The 23995-nt window shown below is 41.5% G+C and overlaps 5 protein-coding genes across 6 annotated transcripts in view; 3 read left to right on the plus strand and 2 right to left on the minus strand.

The window, feature by feature from the left end:
- dip2bb (disco-interacting protein 2 homolog Bb) overlaps window positions 1-4959 on the plus strand; it is a 29685-nt gene extending 24726 nt beyond the window's left edge. The window contains exons 33-38 of the mRNA XM_067258931.1: window positions 81-142; window positions 278-335; window positions 429-503; window positions 606-780; window positions 1058-1181; window positions 1401-4959. Coding sequence (XP_067115032.1) covers window positions 81-142; window positions 278-335; window positions 429-503; window positions 606-780; window positions 1058-1181; window positions 1401-1653 — 747 coding nt within the window. The 3' untranslated portion in view covers window positions 1654-4959. The remainder of the gene's footprint in view (window positions 1-80; window positions 143-277; window positions 336-428; window positions 504-605; window positions 781-1057; window positions 1182-1400) is intronic.
- A 344-nt stretch (window positions 4960-5303) lies between these two features.
- On the plus strand, window positions 5304-9928 carry atf1 (activating transcription factor 1). 2 transcript variants are annotated; one of them, XM_067257855.1, is made up of 8 exons: window positions 5304-5441; window positions 6237-6340; window positions 6436-6558; window positions 6643-6740; window positions 6903-7042; window positions 7294-7476; window positions 7654-7807; window positions 8952-9928. In XM_067257855.1, the coding sequence occupies exons 2-8, from the start codon at window positions 6242-6244 to the stop codon at window positions 9094-9096; spliced, it is 942 nt and encodes a 313-aa protein (XP_067113956.1). In that variant the 5' UTR covers window positions 5304-5441; window positions 6237-6241; the 3' UTR covers window positions 9097-9928. The 2 variants fall into 2 exon arrangements, with proteins under 2 accessions (XP_067113956.1, XP_067114000.1); XM_067257899.1 differs by lacking the exon at window positions 5304-5441 and adding an exon at window positions 5525-5620.
- LOC136964069 (thiol S-methyltransferase TMT1A-like) lies at window positions 9921-12664 on the minus strand. Its single transcript, XM_067258021.1, has 2 exons — window positions 11609-12664; window positions 9921-10299 (listed from the first exon to the last, which is right to left on the minus strand). Exons 1-2 carry the CDS (start codon window positions 12104-12106, stop codon window positions 10063-10065), a joined length of 735 nt encoding a protein of 244 aa, XP_067114122.1. The 5' UTR covers window positions 12107-12664; the 3' UTR covers window positions 9921-10062.
- A 152-nt stretch (window positions 12665-12816) lies between these two features.
- On the minus strand, window positions 12817-15004 carry LOC136964133 (thiol S-methyltransferase TMT1A-like). The gene is made up of 2 exons (XM_067258147.1): window positions 14469-15004; window positions 12817-13239 (listed from the first exon to the last, which is right to left on the minus strand). Exons 1-2 carry the CDS (start codon window positions 14958-14960, stop codon window positions 13006-13008), a joined length of 726 nt encoding a protein of 241 aa, XP_067114248.1. The 5' UTR covers window positions 14961-15004; the 3' UTR covers window positions 12817-13005.
- A 2417-nt stretch (window positions 15005-17421) lies between these two features.
- The window catches only part of scn8ab (sodium channel, voltage gated, type VIII, alpha subunit b), a 38319-nt gene continuing 31745 nt past the window's right edge, over window positions 17422-23995 (plus strand). The window contains exons 1-2 of the mRNA XM_067253461.1: window positions 17422-17541; window positions 21595-21929. Coding sequence (XP_067109562.1) covers window positions 21651-21929 — 279 coding nt within the window. The 5' untranslated portion in view covers window positions 17422-17541; window positions 21595-21650. The remainder of the gene's footprint in view (window positions 17542-21594; window positions 21930-23995) is intronic.

Here is a 23995-nt window from a genome sequence, read left to right on the forward strand (position 1 = left end):
CATGTGAACAGTCCAGGACTGTGGTGTGTCAGTAGTGGCGTATTCAGGTCTTCAGTGTGGTTGTCGTGTGTGTTCTCTAGGGCACCACTGGGCCAGACCCCTCCACTGTGTTTGTGGACATGAAGTCCCTGCGCCATGACAGGTGAGAACACATGATGACGGACTGGCAGTCACACGCTTTTCTTTGGATGGTTATTGATGTTGAACGGACAAAGGAAAAAACTCTTCTGACCATGCGTTTTTGTGTCATGACATGCTTGTAATGGGTGTGTTTCAGAGTGAGGCTGGTGGAGAGAGGAGCACCCCAGAGTCTCCCTCTAATGGAGTCTGGCAAAGTAGGTGTCTGTATACAGCAAGCTTTCACAGAACATCTTCCACTTCGCAAATAGAAGTATTCCTAACTTCTCTTTGTCTCTGTGTCTCTCTAGATCTTGCCAGGCGTCAGGGTGATCATTGTGAACCCAGAAACCAGAGGACCTCTCGGAGACTCTCATCTTGGAGAGGTCAGATGGATTCGTATCAGCAATGAAACAAAACCATGATCTATCTCAGATTGTGTGACTAAACATTCCGTATATTTCCCTACCCTGCCCCCTCCCTGTTAGATCTGGGTGAACAGCCCCCACAGTGCCAGTGGCTACTACACCATCTATGGGGAGGAGAGCCTGCAAGCAGATCACTTTAACACCAAGCTCAGTTTTGGAGACCCCCAGACACTGTGGGCCAGGACGGGCTACCTGGGCTTCGTCAAGAGGACAGAGCTGCTCGACGCTAGCGGGGGTGAGTGAACCTGCTGACATCACGGTTCAGTGATGGTACACGGTTCAGGCTTTAGCTTGCGTGGTCTGTATTGAGGCTAAGGAGGTTAAGGAGTTAAACAAAGCTTAGGTCAATGCTAAAAGGATTGTGCAGGTTAACAAGGCTAACTTTGTTGTCTTGATGACAGTTGCTAATTGGATGAATGTAACCAATATGCCCAATAGAGGTAATATAGGAAATAGAGGGGGAAAAACAGATGCAGAAAACTGCAACCTGACTTCCATACCTACACACACAGATCGTCATGATGCCCTGTTTGTGGTGGGCTCCTTGGATGAGACGTTGGAGCTTAGGGGACTGCGTTATCATCCCATTGACATCGAGACCTCGGTGTCTCGGGCTCATCGCAGCATTGCTGAGAGGTAATTACGCTCGCAGGACACAAGTGTACTGTACTGTACTTGGATACATCTTTAGTTCATCTGCTTTAGGACTCATATTTAAAAATGTGTGTTGGTATCTATGTGAGCCTATTTGCTAACTGTGGTATATTGTGTCTCATATAAATTCATCCTAACTCACTAAAGACATATTATAAACATTCTCTCTGTAACTCCATCTCCTTCCCACCTCTCCCCCAGTGCGGTGTTCACATGGACCAACCTTCTGGTGGTGGTGTCGGAGTTGTGTGGTTCAGAGCAGGACGCTTTGGACCTGGTGCCCCTCGTCACCAACGTCGTCCTGGAGGAGCACCACCTCATTGTGGGTGTGGTGGTCATTGTGGACCCCGGGGTCATCCCCATCAACTCTCGTGGGGAGAAGCAGCGCATGCACCTGAGGGACTCTTTCTTGGCTGACCAGCTGGACCCCATCTATGTGGCATACAACATGTGAGGTGGGCTGGGAGTTCAGGGCTGGAGCATGGGACCTGAGGTCTGGGCTGGTCTGGCCAGTGTCCAAGTTCAGTGATGGCTAAAAACCTCTTGGACCACCCTACAAACTCACAACACAAGAGTGAAGTTTGGACCTCATCCCACTCACCAGTGAGCTGTCCTGTGGTGGGGTCATCTGTGTGTTGGATATCAGAGTCATTATGCATGACCTGTGTTATGTTTGAGACACTGTACACTGTGTTGTAAAGCTACTGTTCTCCAACCTGGATGAAGCTAACCAGAACCTACTTATCCCAGTCTGTTTTACTGAACTGGACCTGGAGGGGAGGAGCTAGCTGTATGCCCTCCTTCTCTTTCCCTCACAGCTTGACTCTCCCTTATTGCACTGAGTCTAAATGTTTTCAGGTGCTGTTGTCAAAACAATCCCCCCTCAGGTGAACTACTACCATACCATTTGAAGCACTTTTCACCTACATGATGCAATGTGATTGGATTTAAGGGGATGTGAGACCACCACTCCACACACATAAAAAGGTCCAAGGGGAGGGGCAGTGTTTAACACTGATCAATAATGGTGTCAGCAGTGTTGGATTCTCACCATTTATTTCTCAACCCTGTTGCACTTAATTGTTTTCTATAGCTATAAAGAGGTAACCTGTACATTTCTCAATTCAAGAATTCTAAATTGAGATCATTTGTTTCTTGGTTGACATTTCTTGTCTTACAACACACAACTCCTATCTTTGAATTTTGAGTATAGCTGATTATTTCCTTTTCAATAATGTTTATGTTTTCTGAGTGGGATACCAGACAGTTACCCAAAGGGATGGTTGGGGCCAGAGGTAAAAAAACAAACTGTACTGTATCCATAAAGGCCTCTGTATTTTAGATATATGTTTGTGATTGTATAGATATTATTTTAAAAATGTATAAACTCTAAATGGATCTCTCTCTTTCTGGATAACTAACCTAGTTGTGGGCTGATGTAATATTGTAAATAAGAATTTAATCATTTTAACACAAAAATGCCAGTAGTGATTTTCAAATATTTGAATGCTAATCTTGCACTTTCCTTCAAATTGTCTATTTTTTCATGACACTTATGTCATGACTCCAGGAGTCACGACAAGTTATGCACATTCCTTGTGGTTCAGGAGTCAATTCTGAGAAATCATGCCGAAACCAAGCATGGTCCACAGCAAATGACAATAAGTCATTTGTAATGATTAATACCAGGGTATTTAAAAATAAGATAATCATGATAAAGCTCTATGGTAAACACTTGGCCCATCAGTGTGGTGATAGTGAAGCAGTCCTCATAAATGCATATGACCATGTGGCAAACCATTAGTTTACATTAGTGTACTAATTATAATGTTAATACATGTCTTTTAATGGACAGCTATAATGTTACTCATTTTGCACGGTCAATATGAGTATAAAGGTTTTCCAAAGACGATGTATTGAGCTTTTAAAAGGTGTAATCGATGTCAGGAAGCTCCTTGTTAAATATGTCAAAATACACAAACATTTGTAGATATCAAATGGTTTGTAATATGTTATAGATACTTCAACACATTTTAATTATGGATGTCTACTGTCACCACTCAGTTAGGTGTTAGAAAGCCAGTATTTTATTTTCATACAAATGTTAACATGCAAGTCTCACAGTAAATGTGCCCTCAATGCTTTTGTGGTGTACAGCATGGTGTACTATAGTACCTCTTACCCCTTTCACAGTACCTAATTAATACTATAGTCTCAACAGACTAAAGAAACAATTTATTGTTCAGCTGAAATGCATCAGTTCATGAGATTGGACTAGTCTGAGAATCACTTATGTACAGAGAAGGATGACTGAAAGGGCTCTACTCTGGTAAGTAGAATAGAACATGATATTTCTCATGCATGGATCTCTATCCAACTGGTCGGGTGTTTGAAATGGGATGCACTCCTCTTTGAATCACTGGAATATTTTTGCCCCTGTATAAGTCATTTGCACACCTGAGCCAATCATATTGCTTGAATTCTACAGGAGGCCCCTTGAAGTGTCCTTTACTGACAAATACAGGAAGTGTACTGTAGCCAAGGCAGAGGGACATCAACCACTTATGCTGTTGTAATGTTTTTCTATCCTCCACACATACAGTGTGGCGAGGAATACTTTATTTACTGTTAAGTTTTAACAGATTTTGTTTTGTATATGATATTATGTTCCCTCTTATCTATACGTCCCTCTGTCCTTGCTCCTCATCATAACTTATTATTGGTTCCTCATAATGAATTTGATGTGTGTACAATTAGCCATTTATTATACTGTACTGTTAAACATGTACATACATTTAATGTTTTGATAATTTTGGTCTGAGTGTGAATTACATTAAACCTTGTAACTCAAGCCTATGCCAAACACGTTAATTCAAGTTTAAACAGTACATTATAATGTGAGAATAGAAACAATGTGCTGTGGATGTACTAACCTATGATTCTTCAGGATTTGTTTGGATCAGAGATGTGAATGATTTAAACAATTGTCCCCTTTGTATGGTTGAAAAGACAGAAATTGTGTGTGAGATGAAATGGCTGTGATCTATTTTAAAATAAACAAAAATGAGATAGAACATTGCATTATAATGCTACCTTTGAGTTGATATTACATGTTCACAATGCAATCTTTTCATGACTCCAAGCACAAGTAGAAAACAGCTTTAACAGTCTTGCAGGAGGGACAACTTAATATTTAATAATTTTCTATTTCAAATAATCCAGGTAACAGTTGTACTCTGATGGAAGACCAAGGTACATCTGGGATTTTCTTCTATCAATCAAACCCTTGTTTGTAAAAAAAGAAAAGAACACTTTTTGAAAGCTAATTGCAACCAGAGCAGGTGTGGTGGGTTAGTTGGGGACAACAATGGGACTCACACTTTTTTGCTCCTGCTCTCTCTCTGTAAATTCCAGTGCTTGCAAAGCCTGGGCCGAATTAAAAATATGTAAGGAAAAGATTGACTAGTTTGGCCAGTGTTGTACAAAGCATTGCACATCTCTGTCTGGAGTTGTTCAACCAATATGTTATGTATGCACTCTTAGTAAATTGTGTTTATAAAATATTTCAATACATAAAAAATGTATACATTTGTTATGGGCAGGTATATTATATCCACCAATTAATCCTTGAAGCTCTGGAGCATTTTGGAGGTACATTAGCCTACATAATTTATGAATAAATAAGTGATGATAGTATCCCATTCCAATATTTTCTATTTTTTTCTATTTTGTAAATTGGTTGTACTGGTTTTATACTTCAATTCGCAAATGAATAAAGGACACGATTTTTCAGAAAATGCCATCGTAGTTTTTTCAATTAAAAGTTTATAGAAAATGCATTTTTACAATTAACATGTTATTTATTACATGTTATTGTTATCCATATTATTTAATGAAAAATAAATGATTATTCACAGAAGTGCTCGGTATTATAGGAAAGTTGAAAAAAAAACATCTTGACAATGTTTCCTTTTGCTTTTGCAAAAACAGCAATCCATCCAATCACCGTGCTCAAAGGAAGCAATTACGTCATATGTCCTTGCAGAGGTGGCGCGCAGTGCCGCCTACTTCCTATGAAAAAAGTGTTTACTTTTTTTGGTAGCTATTTAGCTAGCTAGCTAGCTCTTAGCTATATTTTTAGCATTTAGCTTGTAGCCATATGTTCTCCACAGTTTTCAAAGGATAGCTATAATTATCATCGTCATCATCGAACACTACGCAGCAGAACAACACTTGACAAAGGTAATCTCCCTGGCAAGCCTAAATTCTGAAAAACCGCCTTGCCATCTGCCCTGCTCTTTACAACGGCACAATGGTGTGTTGCGCTAGTAATGGCGGCTACGACTCCGTCAACTCCTCGTCGTTGTTAAAAAGGAAGGTGTATTAATGGCTCCTTGTATCGCTGACGTCTGTTGACGCGGGTACTTGCGTGCCAGTGACTGTGCCGCACTGTATTACACAAATTCGCTCATTGAGACAAAAGCTCACTCATTCTGCTAGTCGTTGGAGACAGTAGAACAATGTTTAGTTGGCAAGCTATTAACGAATTAGTCGATAAAGCGGATGTTAGCCTGCTTAGCATTAGTTTGTTTAGCTTTTGCGAAGTTATAATGTTAATATCTTGCTAGCTAGCTAGCTCATCATTTGGAAAACATTATACATGACCAGTTAGCTGTAGTTAGCAATTTCATAATTTGAATTGTACACAAACGCATTGACATTGCTTTAATAACGTTAGCCACAGAAATTTATAAAAACTTTAGCCTAACGTTAGCTACAAAAAAAGCACGTGTCATTGCGTGTAATCCAGAAAACGAGTTGTTCTGTGGCAGTGTTTGTGTGATCCTCGTCTGATTTAGAACTTGCAAATTGTTCACACAATTAATCAAAATGAAAATAGGGGGGGGGGGGGGGGGGGTATTTATATGCCCCTATAAATATTTTAGATGCAATCTAGTTAATTGTTTGGCTTGTTTTTTATCAAGCAATATAAGATCCTTAACCATTAATGCTATAGCATATTCTCTTTGTACACAGTGACCATGGAAGAGGTGCAGCAGAACAGCAATGGCACAGAGTCCCAGATTATCACTATCCCAACCACCATCACAGCCTCTCAGATTTCACAGATAGCCCAGCAAGTAAAGAAAATATCCAGTCACCAGTTACATTCTAAGTGCATTATCTGACCTCCTAGCAATGGTTGATGTATGCCTGAATACACGTTTGCTTTCAGATGTCTCTGGGCGGTTCTCCTGTGACAGTGGTTCAGCTTCCAGGTGGTCAGTTTCAAGTGCAGGGAGTCATTCAGTCTGCACAGTCCTCAGTCATTCAGTCTCCTCAGGTGCAGACTGTGCAGGTAAGACCTGGCCAGATTTGTGCCGAAGAATTCAATGCATAAGTCCCCTTGTTTTTTCAGTAATGCTCTGTTCTGTCCTTGCAGGGCCAGGGCTCAGACAGTGATGACTCACAGGACTCGTCAGACAGTGGAGCTTCTGCCCAGAAGACTAGAGAGATCTTAGCTCGACGACCATCCTATAGGTATACCACACAAAAAAAACATATTCTGTAAATAATTCTACTACATTGCATTTATTGGTCTTAATCTTTGCAGGCATTGTCCTTGTGTGAAAATGACAAAATTGTTGTTTGGGTTATTTCCAATAAATGAGTACAATCCTGCATTCTTTTGGTTGGATTTAGGAAAATCCTAAATGAATTGTCTGCTGAGGAAGTGATGTCACGCAACGATGGAGAGGATGACATTGCTGCTTCCTCTGGTGTAACAACAGTCACAGTCCCCACCACCCCCACCATCTACCAGACGAGCAGCGGCCAATACAGTAAGACCTGCCCCAAAACCTCCACCTGTAGTCTACACTGTGGCTACTGAGCAATACATTATCTGTAGTAATGGAGTTATTAGCCCAATTGACATTAAACATTGTCTAAAATCTGTATTTTAGACAAGGGTAGGTGAAGGGGATAACACAAATAGCAAGGGACCGCCATGGTTCTAATTGTGTGGGTCCTAGCTGCTTGGGACCCCCAGAGCCTATTCAGTTTGAACACTGTTAGTTTCTTCTTTTTGCAGTTACTATTGCCCCCAATGGCACTATTCAGCTGGCCAGCCCTGGGTCAGAGGGCTTCCAGGGCCTGCAGACCCTTACCATGACCAACTCCGGCTCAGCTCAGCAGGGCACCACCATCCTTCAGTACGCCCAGACGCCAGACGGACAGCAGATATTGGTGCCCAGCAACCAGGTGGTCGTACAAAGTGAGTATGGAGACATCTATGGTATTATGTAATTTTTTTAAATGATGCAACTGATACCCTCAAAGTATAAAAAGACAAGTTGTCTATTGGCAGCTTAGTTTGTGGGACAGATTTGGAAGGAATGTCAGGGACAGTTATAACCTAAAGATTGTACCATATCATCTCCCTCTCTTTCAGGTGCAGGAGGAGAGATGCAGACATATCAGATTCGGACAGCGCCCACATCCAGTTCCATTCCTCAGACCGTGGTTATGACTTCCCCTGCAGGACTGTCTCAGGGCAAGAGTGATGACCCCTCTATGAAGAGAGAAATCCGCCTGGCAAAGAACAGGTATGTGGGGTTGGAGGGAGGTTGTTGTTACTGAGTCTGGGGGTATGCCCACATTGCACTACTGCCTATTTGGACACACCACGCCTCTTATGCATTCCACACTTAAGAAGGATTCTTGTGACTTTATGTCTGAACATGAGCTCAACATACTTGGACCAAACTAGCATTGTGTTATCATTGTGGTAATCATCATTAGCAAGTATTTATGTCAAGTTTAAGTCAAATGCAAGGTTAATAAGCCTACCTATCATAAACATATACATCTCTGACAGACAATACAGGCACTACTTGAGGTACTGAAGAAGTACCTTATTTTACCCAACTGCTGTGAAAGTACCAAGTCAATGAAGTCAGTTGCCAAATACAAGTTCAAGACAAAAAGTATTTATTACAGATCTGCAAGGTGCCGGTATCTGATACACTCAAGCTGAGCATCTCAGAAGACTGGACAAAGAATACAGGAATTAAAGGCAGTTAAATAGTATCACAATATGGAAGGGGGGGGGGGGGGGGGGGGGGGTGACAATCAACATGGCTTTGCAAGCACAGAAAGAAGATGCTGCATTCAGGGTGCTAGATAGCTTTTGTTTAGTCTTTAGATAGGGCTCCTAGAAATGGCCTTGATGTTCCTCCTTTTTTCCTTGTTCAAAGTTTCCTGGCACTATACACTTTGGTAACATTGTGACCTCTGACCTACAATCTAGTGTCAAAGACATTTCATAGTTGCATCCTACAAAAGAACTAACATGGCTATGCAGGCATCAGCAAGCTTTAGCAAACAGCATAATGACAGTTAATCAATGATAGAAGCATCATAATTCAAAGCATATTTCTTTTTCATATTCATATTTCATAGAATTTTTTTCCTGGACATTCTCATGACATAATAATGAAGCAGGGTATAGATCAAACATTGTTTATTATATTCAGAACATTCAAAACAGTATACAATAAATAGTTATCATTATTTGTAATCTTTATTATTGTTAATTGATCAGTTGTTGATGACAGACCTCTTCAGTACAGACTGCCTACCCTTCTAAGCATGCCAAAATACATTTTAGAACTGTATGTAGTGCCCTGCAGAATGGATAAAGATGTACTACAGTCCCTGACCCTGAAATTGTTTTGCTTGCCCGTCCAGAGAAGCGGCCCGTGAGTGTCGTAGGAAGAAGAAAGAATACGTCAAGTGTCTGGAAAACCGAGTAGCTGTTCTAGAGAACCAGAACAAAACCCTTATTGAGGAGCTGAAGACGTTAAAGGACCTTTACTGTGTCAAAACAGGATAACCTGGCCAGACATTCCAATGAATAGGACTAATACAAATAGGTCTTGGAAATGGCTACAGCGCTACTCACCTGGACAACAGAGGGTTAACCGGGAACACCTTACACTTTGCATTAGATATCCTTGTCTTCAGTTTTTGTGTTTTATACAATATTTTGTTTTAACAAATGTCGAGTGAGGGTTGGCAATGGGAAGCTCCCATTCTAAAAGACAATGATAGTGTGAAATAAGACTTTTTTCCTCGTCTTTTTATTGAGCTACTGGAAGAATGACTAACGCTTAACTGTTTATATTTGTGAATATTGTGTGAGCGCGCACGAGGCTTGATATGTAATCACTGACATTCAATTTTGTTCCTTTAGATTTCTATCAGCTTCTGATTGTCCCATCTTTTGAAGTTTTATGGTAGAAACCTGCTGATTCCCACTGCAACATGTAATGCAGATTTTTGACTGTGTTAAAACTATGATGTGATTCAAGTTCATTTTATGTGATCCCTAAACGTCCACACGCTAGTCCCCATGAGATAAAATGTTACAGTTGCCATTCCTTATTAGTGCAAAGGGATATTAGAAAACATTGTGTACACCTAACTTGGCTGTTACTTGGACAATCTATCAGGGAGAGAGTGCACAATGTCAGGGTAATATTTATTTTCTATATCTTAAGGCGGCAGGCTGGGGGGGCTCACACACACAAAACAAACAAGGGAATACAAAAGCAATCGCTCATTCTGTAAGTAATATGAAATAAATATTTTTTCATTCTTTACATATTGAACCTAATAGATTACTCACTGTACAGTGACACTTTGTAATAAACATTTTAACCCTATACCAGTGACATACTGACATTTCTGAGTGTTTTCCCCCATAGGGTTACAGCAACAATGCTGTGATTAGCTGAAAGCATTCTGTCAAGGCCTGTTTACACTTGTGCAAAAAAAAAAGATAAAGGCTAAGGCAAGTTTACTTTATAGCATATCCTAAAATATGTGGTCTGATCATCAAGGTGACCTGTGGAGCTTCAATGTGCTTCAGTTTCAGCTTGGAGAAGCCAGCAGCCTCCAAATCCTTCCATGTTGCCCTGGTAACAACACATCCATCCCCCAGATAGTACCAAAGAGGCTGCAGTACGTGCTGTAAGAAATATGTCCAGGTGGTGGGATCTGAAACTACATGCTCCAGAAAGTACAAGGCACCCCCCTGTTGACCAAAACAACTCATTAGTAGAAGTTAAATCGATTGCAGGTTTGTCTTTGCAACAGCTTCCCACAGATAATGCACTCTCTGAAATTAAACCAGGAGTGGCTAAAGGCTGTTTGGTGGACAATACTAAGTAATTCATTATGTCGAGTAGGTTTAAATGTGCTCTGGATAAGGGTGTCTGCTAAATGACTAAATGGGTTCATAAGGATATACACTACCGGTCAAAAGTTTTAGAACGCCCCCATTTTTTCAATTTTTATTTAAATTTAAGCAGTTCAAGTCCAATAACCTGAAATGGTACAAATGTAAGCGGTAAACTGACAGAGTTTAAACAACAAAAAACAAAGTCACAACAGAATGAGAAGACAAGTTTCTGAAAGTCAACAGCTTGTGTGATAGGCGGCTCACAGGACAACAGCTTCAAGCACAGCTTAACACTGGTCGAAGTAAGCAAGTCTCAGTTGATGGTTGAAATGCTGCAAAATGCTGTGGCAGTTTAGGTTCAGGATGCCACTTACTCTGTGGAAGTCGCAGACTCTGGATCAAATCAGCAAAAGAGCCCCCAAACCATCACTTTCAACTTCGGTACTTTGACCAGTGTTAAGCTGTGCTTGAAGCTGTTGTCCTATGAGCCGCCTATCACACAAGCCGTTGACTTTCAGAAACTTGTCTTCTCATTGTTTTGTGGCTTTGGGTCTGCCAGACCTCTTCCTGTCAGAGTTTCCTCCAGTTTCCAGGTGCCTTTGGATGGTGTAGGAAACTGTACTCACTGACACCTTGGCTTTATTGGCAAATTCTATCTGAAGTAAAGACCTACACTTTTAAGGGTTATAATGGTCCATCTGTCTTCCTTTGTTAATTGAAAAACCTAAACTATTATTTATTTATTTTTTACCTCTGGCAGTTTACTGCTTACCTTTGTACCATTTCAGGTTATTCACTGGACTTGAATTGCTTAAATTTCAATACAAATTGAAAAAAATGGGGGTGTCCTAAAACTTTTGACCGGTAGTCAAACCGGTAGGTATTTGTAGATTTTAAGCTTGTTTAAAAAGGTGTCAGTGTGTCTAGGATTTTACCACTAAACGCCATGTAAATGCTCTAAGCTCTTGAGCTTATCTAAAAATACATTAGACTTAAGTACCACCAGTTTAACTTTTAACACAAGGGCAGCATGCGTCCCAGCTGATGTGACTTAGCTGTAGTTCTCATGCTTTCCAATCATTTACGGTTGTTGTCTCATCACCGTAATTTGTGGAGGGACACTAAACATTGTTTCTATAATTTTGTCTAGCCTACAACTTACGGGTTTGAGAATGCGCTTTGCCTCTTCTAGGACACGAGGAACGTTGATGACAGAGCATAGCACCAAAGTACAAACAACCACGTCCACTGACTCATCCTTCATACTACGAAGGTCTTCCCCCGAAGAAACAACAAACTGCTCATAAGTCAGATGCATGTTAGTATCCATACTCATTTGAAGGTACTTTTTGAAGTGCAGGTTAGGGTCTGTGCAAATTACCGTGCAACCGTAGGGATAGAACTTGAAGTTTGCTCCGCTTCCACAACCAATTTCCAAGAGGCGAAGTGTGCCATCCTTGGTATTTGCAAATGTGTTCAAGTTTTTAAAAAGATCCCTCTTATTTTCGTGCATTTTGTCATTGTATGAAAAAGTGATATTATAAGCAAGTAATGGAAACAAACGCTTGTAAATGCCATATATTCCCACTATCTCCATAAACAGAAGAGGCAAACATATTATCCAGCAAATAATCTTGCAAAAATTCATAAAATATCTCATTTTCCAGAAAAACCTTGGTCTGAACTTGTGCTTGTTTCAATCGTATTCATCTGCAGCCCGCAAGACTAAGACACGCCCATAGTAGCCCATTGGTCGGTTTTAATGCCAACTTTAAACGGGTGTGGGACGTTCTGCCCTCATGAGTCTGGAGACATTGAGGGAGATCCTGCGTTGTTTTTGGGTAAGTACCAGATACGCCTCCTTCTGCATACCCCTACTACCGTCCGTCTTGCACTCCGCACTCCGCAGAAAGACCCTTCTCATTTGGCAGAATCCAGTAGTACTGGCTGGATGCGAAGTCATATGACATCGTCTTATTTTGCCTCACGGTGGCACCCTTGTATTCCAAACGGAGTATGGAGCAGTCACAAAATATGTAGGTCTTCAAAGTCAATCTGTCTCTTTGACCCTGGCCCACAAACCCCTCACAAATCACACAAAACATGTGACGACAAAGAATACATTTTAATAATATTACTTTGATAGGCTATGATTTGAGAGATTAGGTGTAATAAAGTTCCATAAATTCCCTCTTGACATGGTTTTTCAAATGAGTGATTATTACTTCAAATTAGGGATTATTACTTTACTCAACAAACTACATTTAGAACCATTTTAACTTTTCTAAAAACATATTATTTACACAACATGTATGCCCTTTAAAAGCTGGAATGTATAGATCCTGGAAATTAGTACAGAATATTAGTATCCAACTTAAAATACTTTAATATGGTAGGTGCAGGTACTAATATAATTCTGCCAAGTGCAATAATTCTGCCAAGTGCTGGGGTCGACATCTGGGGAAAAGCTATTATGGGCCAAACAACTACAAGTGTGTCACTGTGCCAATACTTAAGGACTGAATGTGTTACTTGTAAGTCTACAAAGACAAAGTAGGCCTATTTCACAACATAGCCCATAATATGTGGTTTGATCAAAAATACCACTGGAGCTTCAATGTGCCTCAATTTGAGCTCAGAGAAGCCAGCAGTCTCCAGATCCTTCCATGTAGCTCTTGTAAGTTCACATCCATCTCCAAAGTAGTACCACATGGGTTGCAACACATGCTGGAAGAAGTATGTCCAGGAAGAGGGGTCTGAGATGACATGCTCTAGGAAGTACAGAGCACCACCCTGTTAAAACAAATAAAAGGACATGGATCATTTCACCAAAAGAGGACATTTCAGATTTTAAAAAGAATGTTTATTATGTACCTGTAACGTACGGTAACCTGCACGCTGTATGTGTAAATAATGCTAAATAGGAAAAATATTACGGTTTGATATTTGATTATAAAAAAGGGTTAGGACCACATAGGTGCATACTTCTCCCTACTCCTTTTTGGACTTATAATATTAATTATAAGTCATATTTAACTCCAACACTATTATACATATGCTGACCTTTATTACACTGAGTTTATCATAATGTTTTACATTTATTTATTGAAATGTATATTTCACTGACGTGCCATAGACTTAAATGTTACATGTCAATACAATATTTAAGTACGACATTTGCAACAGTAAAACTATTTTATATGGGAGTATAAAATTATATATTTTTAAATTATAGATTAATTGAATTGAAGGTCATGATTGGGGACATGGTTGAGTGCTGATCTTAAGAAAATCTGCCATTTGAGTTCATCTTAATGTTCATCCTAAACTTTTCAAACATTTGAGGTACACAATGTCCATACTTTTCATGGAAGGACCTGTATATTTATTTGTAATTTTGTTATAGCCTAAGCCAGACATCCCAAGTCTCACGGAAATTACGAGAGTCTCCCGCATTTCAATAGCGGCTCCCGTACGCCCGCAAATGCTAAACAATCTCCCGGAATTCGGGGATTTTGAATTTGGAGCGAGCGCAGGACTGTGCAATGGTCATTAATGGTGGAAACAGGTGCATATCGCGCGTCCTGATTTAGTCCCGGGGGGGGGGGGGGGGGGGGGGGGCGGGGGGCGGGGGGCGGGTACTTGCTGGAGGGGGTACATCATGCGTTCGGATTGCGTCCCTGGGGGTGAAGCCACCTCTCGGAAATGAGTCTCTGCAGGTTGGGATGTCTGCTAAGCTCTAAATATCATATGTAAAACTACTGTAGGCTACATCGAGTTGTGTAAGCAAATAGCTTAGTGAGTACACTCGAGTGTATACTGTCACAGTTACACAAAAACGGTGCTGGTGATATCAGTGCGTAAATATGATCCAAATCAATAGCTCTAAACATTAAAAAAGTTTTTTTAAGAGGCAAATTGGGCGCTGTTGCACCAACCAGAGATGTTGGCAGTTGGAAAGGGTAATACAACGTGGGCATTTAATAGATGTTTTCCACATTTAGGCTATTTGCGTAACTTACAGGCCTCAATATGCGATACACCTCTTGGAGAGTGCGTGGTACGTTGTTAACGGAGCAGAGTACGAGTGTGCAGACAACCACGTCCACAGATCCGTCTTCAACCACCCCCATATCTTCACCAGAAGCCACGACAAACCTATCAAATGTCAGGTGATCGTTTTCTTCCATACTTTTGTCCAAATATTTTTGGAAGTGAGGGTTGGGGTCTGTGCAAATCACATTGCACGCGGGGGGGTAGAACTGGAAATTTGCTCCGCAGCCGCAGCCGATCTCCAAAATACGAAGTGGACGCTCGAGTTTGAACTCCATAAGTGTGCTGAAAAGGTCCTTTTTCTTATCATGCATTACCTTGTTGTAATTCAATGTTATCTTGTAAAGGAGAATTGGGAAAATGCGCTTATAGATGCCGTACACGCCCAGTGCCTCCATTAGCTGAAGGGGCAAAGTAACAACCGTGAAAAAAAGCGTTAATAAATTCATACAGAGGCCCATTTTCGATGTTCTTTGAGTCGTGATTGTGTAAAGCCAGTCTGAAGTTCAGTGAAGTAGATATAACCTCTCGATACAGTGTCACTGACGTTGGCGAGTGTGCGTCTTACATGCTCTGTGAAATGCCCAATCAAAGATTCCCACGTAATGCTATGTCAACTTTTTTATAAAAAACAAAAAACAAATGTGCTTTATCCCAGATCACCTGTTGATGTCGCGATTTCATCTTCTTTCTTACCATGCAATGGTCCCGTAGATTCATACAATAGAAACAAGTGTGCTTTATCTTATTCATTGTTTAGGTTACTTTATATTTTCAAAATATGGGAACTATTGTTATACACATAAATAAACTAGGTGTGTGAATACAACAACAAGTAACCACTAAGCCATTAAACAGTCAAAAAATAGCTTCCATGGACTCTTATCCTATTGAATTTGGTATTCCTTTATTCTGCCAACTGCTTTAAGTAACATACAGCCTATAGCTGCACAGTAAACTCACAAGCTTATGTGCGCCAAGAATAATATCCTAATGTGTTCCTTAAATTGTGATCATCTTCTAAAGTAAAATATTCAAATGCAGAAGACTACTACCAGTACAAAGTCCATCTTTCCTCTGCTGTTCGTGTTTATAGACCATATATCCGGCATGCTAAGACTAGCCTTTTGTCATACTTATAAACCATAGAAAACAATAGGACATGAGGTAATAAGTAATTACACATCATGTCAATATTCTTAATATTTACCCTGTGTTCCCATCTGCATGCTACCTGTGGTAGTAATGTGTGTCATTAGGGTCACTTAAAGACAACAAGTTTCTTAGTTGACATGTAGGTTTCTAGAAAAATGTATATTGCATCCCACTTATCAAACACATATTTTGTATCAGCTGTCTAGCAAATATATTAAGATGATTTTGATACCATAATCTTGTGAGTTTAAAAACTGAAATAAATGGACAGTTTGTATTTCACAAGATGATTATGGAAACTCTGACTTTCATATAATCATAGGTAAGACACTGAATGTCTGGAAGTAATGTTTCAACCATTTTTTTAAAACACCAGGAGTTAAGTTTGGTTGCAGTTCTCTGACGTTCCACTAGACAGAGACATTTTTGGGTCATAGATAACTTCGACTGCGGTTTCAGATTGGGCCTACAATTTCATGAATGTCCATAATCCTGTAGATAAAACATGAACACTTTCTTTTTTGTGTGCTAAATTATGAACGGTCTTTTTGCCCTTTAACAATTTTAAACTATTATAAACTTTGTGATGATCATGCTTGATAAGATCATGATTGGAGCTTGTATGTCTATGACTGTATGATATCCTTAGTTCCTGTGCTGTCTGGTTGATATGCATGAATCATGTTCTTTGGGTGCGCCACCTGAACCTTAGCTCCATGCATCCGTGTTAACCTATTGGTTTGTACATCACATTTACATTTATCCAGAGCGACTTACAGTAAGTACAGAGACATTTCCCTGAGGCAAGTAGGGTGAAGTGCCTTGCCCAAGGACACAACGTCATTTGCACGCCGGAAATCGAACCGGCAACCTTCTGATTACTAGCCCGATTCCCTAACCGCTCAGCCATCTGACTCCCCATCAAACAATTGTCTGAACAGACCAAATATGCAACCTCCTTCACACTGTAAATTGAAGCATCTTACTGTTTGTCCAGACTATAGATTATATAAAATTGTAACAAAAAACATAATTGCTTAACGTCTGTGATAGATGTGGTACTAAATAACCTCTTTTGTCTGTGATACTTTCAAGGTGCAGCTAACATGGCAGTGCACTTCAGCAGCTCCAGTGAACTGCCTTAGTTTGTGGAAGTTTGAACCAATCTAGGTGATTATAGTATCCTACTGTTAGTAGTGTACATAGACATAGGATGTCAGAATGGAATAAATAGTAGTTGTACCATAACTAGCTATTTCTGATAGAACATCTTCAAATAGTATTTTATATAGAGGACTTGTTGGACTTCTTTCCCTTTGTTTTGTAAGGACTTAGTTATGAACAATGTTATGATTGAGGTGAGTTTCAAGTGCAACTCAGCAAGCCCTTCTCAATAGTAGTTTCATCACCTTAAGTGACTATTAACCCTACCACATTATTTGATATCCAAAGTGGGATTTATTACAAAGGAAGAAGAGAGAAGGGTAAGTAAAATTCATTTTTCACAATATTTAGACCAGAAAAATTATGTCATCAGATGTTAGTTCTGCCATATTTTTAGAAAACATATCCTGCGAAACCTATAGCTGAAGGTAAAAGTAATGTCTTAACATTATTCTATATGGCATACAATAAACTGTTTGTTACTTATCTGCGTTGCATTTGTGTAATCATTTTGCTTACGATGCTGCGGTCTCTATTGAAACTAAAGGCATTTACCGACACTCCCTAACAATTTGCTGAGAGTCATCAATTATGCAGGGTAGCCGCACGCACTGGGAAGGAAGATAGCAGCAACAATATGGCGACAGCCGCAGTTTCTCCCGAATCTTTTCGACATCTGCAGTTCAGTGACTATACGCTGGATATCTGTTAATGCGGGAAAAAGTAAGTAGACATTCTGTTCTCTTGTCCGGTCGGGTTTTGTCGGGAGATGCATCATGCTCCTACCCTGTCTACAGTCTGCATATCACTGCCGCAGAGCAGTTCCCCTCTCAGCATCTTTTCCTCGCGTTTGTGTAGGGCTCCATGCCAATACTTGGGCAAATATGCATGTGAAACTTTAATTAGAAGTAGGGATGAATGTTCATACTTGAAAAAAATGCTCGTATAATGCGGATGTCACGGGAATGAAAAAGCAGGTAAATCGGGGTGTTGGCCTGCCTCAGGACAGAATGACATTTCAATGTGTCAAAATGTGAAACATACGCATACGAGGGGATAGTGAAGTGCAGTCACGTCAAACTTCAGTGCATGTTGGCAGTACCGTCAGTAACCTACAATACACACATACCAATAAGCCTATCATTGCGAACTGTTCTTTTTTACATTGTTGTCCTTTATTCCATTCTGTAAGAATCAATTGAATAGTTTTGGCCCCACACCCTCCACCATCCTCCCGCACTGGGCATGCATACAGGCTCCCCTCCCCTCGTTAGACTTACTTGAGACTGTATTGCGTGAGATAGGTGCGCCTCAGTTTTGGCAGTTCATAGGGGGCGGCGGCATCCCCTTATTGCCTTTTGTTGCAGCACATTTTCAAAAAATATGTTAATAGAACTGGTCACGGTGCTGTTATATCCCATACATGTTAATGCAACCAGTCTTGTCGCTTAAGCAGTCTCATCGGGTGTGGTATGTCGTAGCCTATATTTGTAAAACATTAACTAAAACATTGTCAAACAATTAGGCTGTATATCTATACATTGCGAACATGCTTAGATGATACAGTGTTCAGACTAGGTTTCTCTGCATTTCTCTCCCCACTTTAAGTGTTTTCAAGCGGTCTTGTGCGTCCAGAAGCTCAAGGCTCCTCTTGGCTTTACTGCAGTATTTTAAAAAGGCTCATGGCCCACAAGCGGTCAAGGCGCGTGTGTAAACAGTGGATTAGTCTACATCGAGGTACCTACCAAGTCAGGTGATGACAAACTTAAGACACTTAAGATCATTATAGCTGAGTTCTTCGGAAAACATTTGCCTGCTTTTAGATGGAATAATTCGTTATCGTACACAGTTGGTCGAAGATGGGCTTATTGTTAGCCTATATTGTAAGATACCATACATAAAACTTGTTGGATTTACTTTTTTTTTATAGCGCAATTACCAGGGCTCCCCCATAGGCAACGTGACATAGCCTACGTTGAATGTTTTTTGTAAGGCTACAGACACTTGCCACGTAAATGGTTGCGCTTTATTGCCTTGTTGAATAGCCTATAACTTAATTAGGCAGGCCATTCCTTGATGAATCCAGTTTGTTCTTTACGTTATAGGGGCCAATAGGCCAATGAGAATGGTCAGATAGGCCTAACAGGGGCATTACCAAGGCCTTCATTACGCTAGGGCTTGACACATGTTAGCCATGCTAGCTTCCCCCCCATCCCCATCCCCATGCCCCTCCTCCCCCTGGCCGGCCCGTTTGACTCTGATCCAGTTGCGTTTCTCTTGTCGATCGATCTACTCCGCCCCTCATCCTCAGACAGGACTGTCTCCACTATGTCCGATGCTCGAGGTTTCATCGTCCTTCTTGAACATATGGATTAGCCAGTAGCGAGAAATATTTTAGTTGTATCTCTATGAAGCGGACGGACAAACGGCGTGTGTCTATTTTCCGACGCAGAGGACAAACCAGACTACAGGATTTCAGCACTTGCTTAGAGTCTGCATCAGTATAGTGCTGAAACGGACAGCGACGCCGTGATCGAATGGGAGTTTATGCTGCTTCTTCGAGAACCCGCTGGAGTTTTCCATCTTAGCAACCCTCTGGTTCCGTCTCAATAACGAATTCCTCACATGACGGACGTATACGTTGTCTGTAGGCTATATCTAAATGGATCTTACAAACAATCTGGTAAATTTGCAATCTTATTTCTGACCAATTCATGATAGACATCACCGGCTCTCTGCGATTAAAAGGGCACGTGAGTAGCCTTGAGTTTTAAAATGATTTTGCATCACAAGTTCTGTCTAGGAATGGGATAGCTTGACTAATAGCGTTTGTGTTTCGCGTTGACATTGCCTTCTTTGATCAGCCATTTATGACATTTGTCGCTGAATAAATAAATTGCGTTAGTAAAAGCCGTGGGCTGCACAGTCATTTCGTACTGAAACATACGTTCCTAATTATGAGCCTTACCAAGTTAGGTAGGCTTCGGCCCATATGTGAAGTACTGTTTTGCATCGTTATTTGTGAATCACCTTGAGCGTAGATCAATTGATGTAGCATTGTGGAAGGAGACTTAGAGGTTGCACCCAGGTCGGGTTACTTAAAACGCCAACTTAATTTCTTTGTGGTAGATCATCTCTGTTTACAGTTAAGTTGAAGTGTGGAGCCATGTAAGAATATCTCTCCCCCCCCCCCCAAAAAAAAAAATGTGGCCTCTGCCTGTTTATAATTCTGTTAACATCAATTTGCGGTGATCATCGGCCTCCTCCTATTTGGTTCCAAAAGGTAGCCTAACCTAGGCTATCAATAATCAATTGTGGGAAGAGGTGAGATGCCCCAGTCATCGATGTACAGGCATCCCACTCCAAAAATGTGATCTCCAACGGTGTAGCGCTTGCAAGTGCGTCTAAGAAATAGCCTACTAAGACGACTAAACATGCTCGAGCAGAGGACATACTGGCAGGTTTTCGGCAGGATTTGTTGGATTTTGTCTCCATATTCCCAACTGGACACTAAAGCAACATTAACTTTTATGAAATACTTAATAACCTCACAATGATTCACTCTAAGTTGCCTCTTTTAGTATTTAGCTCAGAAATAACATATATCGATATCATGATGCTGTACGTGCTACATTGTAAGATGATGGGTTCAGTTTATTTTTAGAATTTCGGAATATGTGCACTATAGTGGTGTTCACTGTTCACAATTGCAGGGTTAGTATGTTGAATTTTAGAGATAGCCTTGGTGGTCTGTACAGGGTAACATTACTGACATAGAAACATTATCCTATTATTTCAGAGATCATGGGTACAAAGAGAACATCTTTCTTGTGAATGCATTTTTGAATTTGGTTTTTCTGAGAGAGACAGAGAGAGAGAGAGAGAGAGAGAGAGAGAGAGAGAGAGAGAGAGAAAATGGAAGTATGGAGGAATGTTATTAGTCGCAAAATCCAGAGACAGAACCTAGTGAGCTTCCCCTTCTCCCAGCTCAGGTCAGCTGAGAGAAGGGGACGCGTCCTGGCCATGCCTAGAAGATGTGAGGAGCGGAGGAGTTGGAGATTGAGCTGACCAACACCCCCCACCCCCTCAGCCTGCTGCTGTTGCTGCTGGGTTCACCAAGGTCATCTCCACACCAGCCAGTGTGGGGCACTAACTTGAATGAATCATTCCTGCTATGTGTGTGATTTCTTCGTGTGAGTAGAGCGAGAAAGAGAGAGAGAGAGGGAAGGAGGGAGGGAGAGAAAGAGAACGAAAAAAGATAGAAAGAAAGCAAACCATAGTGTTTAAGGTCGGAAGAAAAACGGAGAAAATCTGTGTGTCTTGCTCAGGTTCCAAAAGGTTGCACACCCTGCTGTCTGGGTGCCCTGCTTTGTCTGCTTTCTCTGTGACAGAGCCAGAACATTCCACGTCTCTCTGGCTCAGGGAGACACTGCTACAGAGGACGAACCCAGCAACCAGCTCGTCTGATAGCTATGAAATATGAAACTGTCCTGAGAGCCATCCTGTACAATATACGCCCATCATCTCCCTTTTAGATTTCAACTGAAAGTGGGGATCTATACACAGTTTATAACCTATACATTTCAGAGACGATTAAGCGTTATTGAACAATAATGCATATGGTCATTCGTGTTTTTTCTTGGATGGGGATGAACTGTTTACATCAACAGTTGCTTGCTGTAATCCTGATTAAAAGTAGTGTTGCTGTGTAGTTCACCATGTCCCTATTTGACCCATCCCTTCTGTCAACCCCCATCATCTCTCTCTTCCTACCAGGTCCGGATGTCCGGGATGGAACAGAAATAAAGAACACGTAGCTGCAGGATGAAAACATGGCTGCGCCCCTTATTGCACCCCCAGGACCTGACAGCTTCAAGAAGTTCAAGCCCGAATCCCTCGCTAACATCGAGAAGCGCATCAACGAGGCGAAGAACAAGAAGCCCAAGCCCAAGTCGGACAGCAGTCACCGCGACGATGATGAGGACAACAAACCTAAGCCCAACAGTGACCTGGAGGCTGGGAAGAGCGTGCCCTTCATTTATGGGGACGTTCCTAAAGGAATGCTGGCAATACCACTGGAAGATTTGGACCCCTACTATTTGAATGAGAAAGTGAGTTGTCCTTTGTCACACATCTCATAAGTCTCACCAAGACAGACATAACCCCCTTCATCAGCTTCATCTGTCACGCGATCTGTATTGGCTCTGAAACCAGATTCAGAAAGTGAAAGGTTCACTGTCATTTAGATAAAATGGAGGTTACACAATGGTGTTACACAATTTAGTTGCCATGGCGGTAGGGCTATGGCATCGAGTCAACAGTAAAAGCGACCTTGAGGTGTGACCCTTGCTCTTTAATACTTAAAAAGGGAAGACTAGAGTTTGAGTACCTATGTAGGGTCATATCAAACTTACAATGTCATTATGAATGCTCATAGCAGCTTGTTCATCCTCGTTTAGACTGGTATAGAATGAAAGATGCTCCCATTGCGGAGGCCTCTGTAAGACCATAGGGGGGAATGAAGAGTGCAGGCCTCAGTAGTAATGCTGCCTATGTGGTCTTCTGTACTGTTGATTGATGCTCTGTGTTGATGCACTTACTGTAAATTTGTTGGATGCTGGCAGGAGAAATGGAGAACAGGCATCTCTGAATATGTGCTATCAGTGCTATTGCTAATTGAATTCTCACACAAGGACAATCATTCTCTGATCATAAGAGAAGCAGACAGGGTAAATGTGTGTGTGACAGAGAGACAGAGAGCGATGGCCTGTTGGTAGATATGTGACTGTGCATGTGTACAGTCAGTGTATGTATGCTGTCTTGGGTGGGTGGTGTTGTCCTTCTTTCCCCAGCATGTTGGGTTTCAGTGACCATTATGTAGCTCGCCTGGTCGTGCCAGCAGAGCAGACTCTGCGCCTGTTTTGGTCCCCTATCCTATTGTTTGTTTGTTTGTTTTTTGCACAACTTTATCCGTTTTCTTCTAAATGTGTCAAACTATCTGGTGTTTTGAACGTGGTTACATGGCCCAGAGTGCAGTGTAGCATTTGTGTGTCATCTCCAACTATGTTGGGGCTGCAGAGAGAAGAGAGGTTGGTTCTAATATAAAGGAACATGCTAGCAAAAAATATGATTGAAATAAAATATTGAAATATTGTTGAGACAGGTAGAGTGAATAACATTTGAAATGCTGGCAGATATGCCATGCTAGATACTGTTAGTGTACATATGACACACCGATGGTCAAAAGTTCATGGCTTGCAATAGTTTTGGACCAAGTGAATACTGACACACACAATCACAGACACACAGTTCACATACACACAACACAGAACACGAATACCAATAGACATTCTAACAAAACCTATTGCCCAACTTACGTGCACTTAGTTCTCATATTCACACAAACCCTTCCTCATGTTCAACTCCCACTGTACACGGCTGACTCACTAATACACACAGATGCACACACAGCTGGCATACACTGGGGTTATCAAGTGAGTGGGCCTCTTGTGATCTATTGATCCATGTCCCTAGCTCTGCTGGGGCAGCGGGGTCCCACCCCACCCCTCTCCTTCTCTGTCTCCAGGCCCGCTGCTCACCCCTGTGCTCGTGTCTCTGATATCCTCCCTCGTCTCTCTCCTCCCTGTCCTTGAATGGGATGGGAGACTCATTTTTCACAGGATGCTCTGGGTTCTCCTCAGACTCCCCCCCCCCCACACTCTAGTCTGCAGCAGTGACCTGGCTCCCACTTTCCATACCCCTCCCTGGCTCCTTAAGGTGTGGACGAATATGTGTGCTATGTGCTATACACATGTCTGTGTGTGTGTATGTGGGGAGGGGGGGGGCAACCCTTTGCTCTGCCAAGGCCTGTGACTGTCACACATACACCCATTGTGTCATATACATGGGCTATGTGGACAGCTGAGGGCCACTCATCAACCTGCCAGTACCACACACATACACAGATACCAACACACACACAAACAATCCCAGTGGGCCCCTTGGTCATTCTGAGGATTTTACTACTATTCACTTGTCCCACCCCCTATACACGCCTTCACCTTTACAACACCTAGGGGAGGTCCAACATGAATATTCAGATAAAGCTTCCGTCCTCCGCCTCTCTTTGTGTCTCACCTCTTCCAAGTTGCTCCTCTCCTCTGCTCGACCGCTAACC

This window comes from Osmerus mordax, chromosome 1 (assembly GCF_038355195.1).
Source record: "Osmerus mordax isolate fOsmMor3 chromosome 1, fOsmMor3.pri, whole genome shotgun sequence".
Classification (NCBI taxonomy): Eukaryota; Metazoa; Chordata; class Actinopteri; order Osmeriformes; family Osmeridae; genus Osmerus; species Osmerus mordax.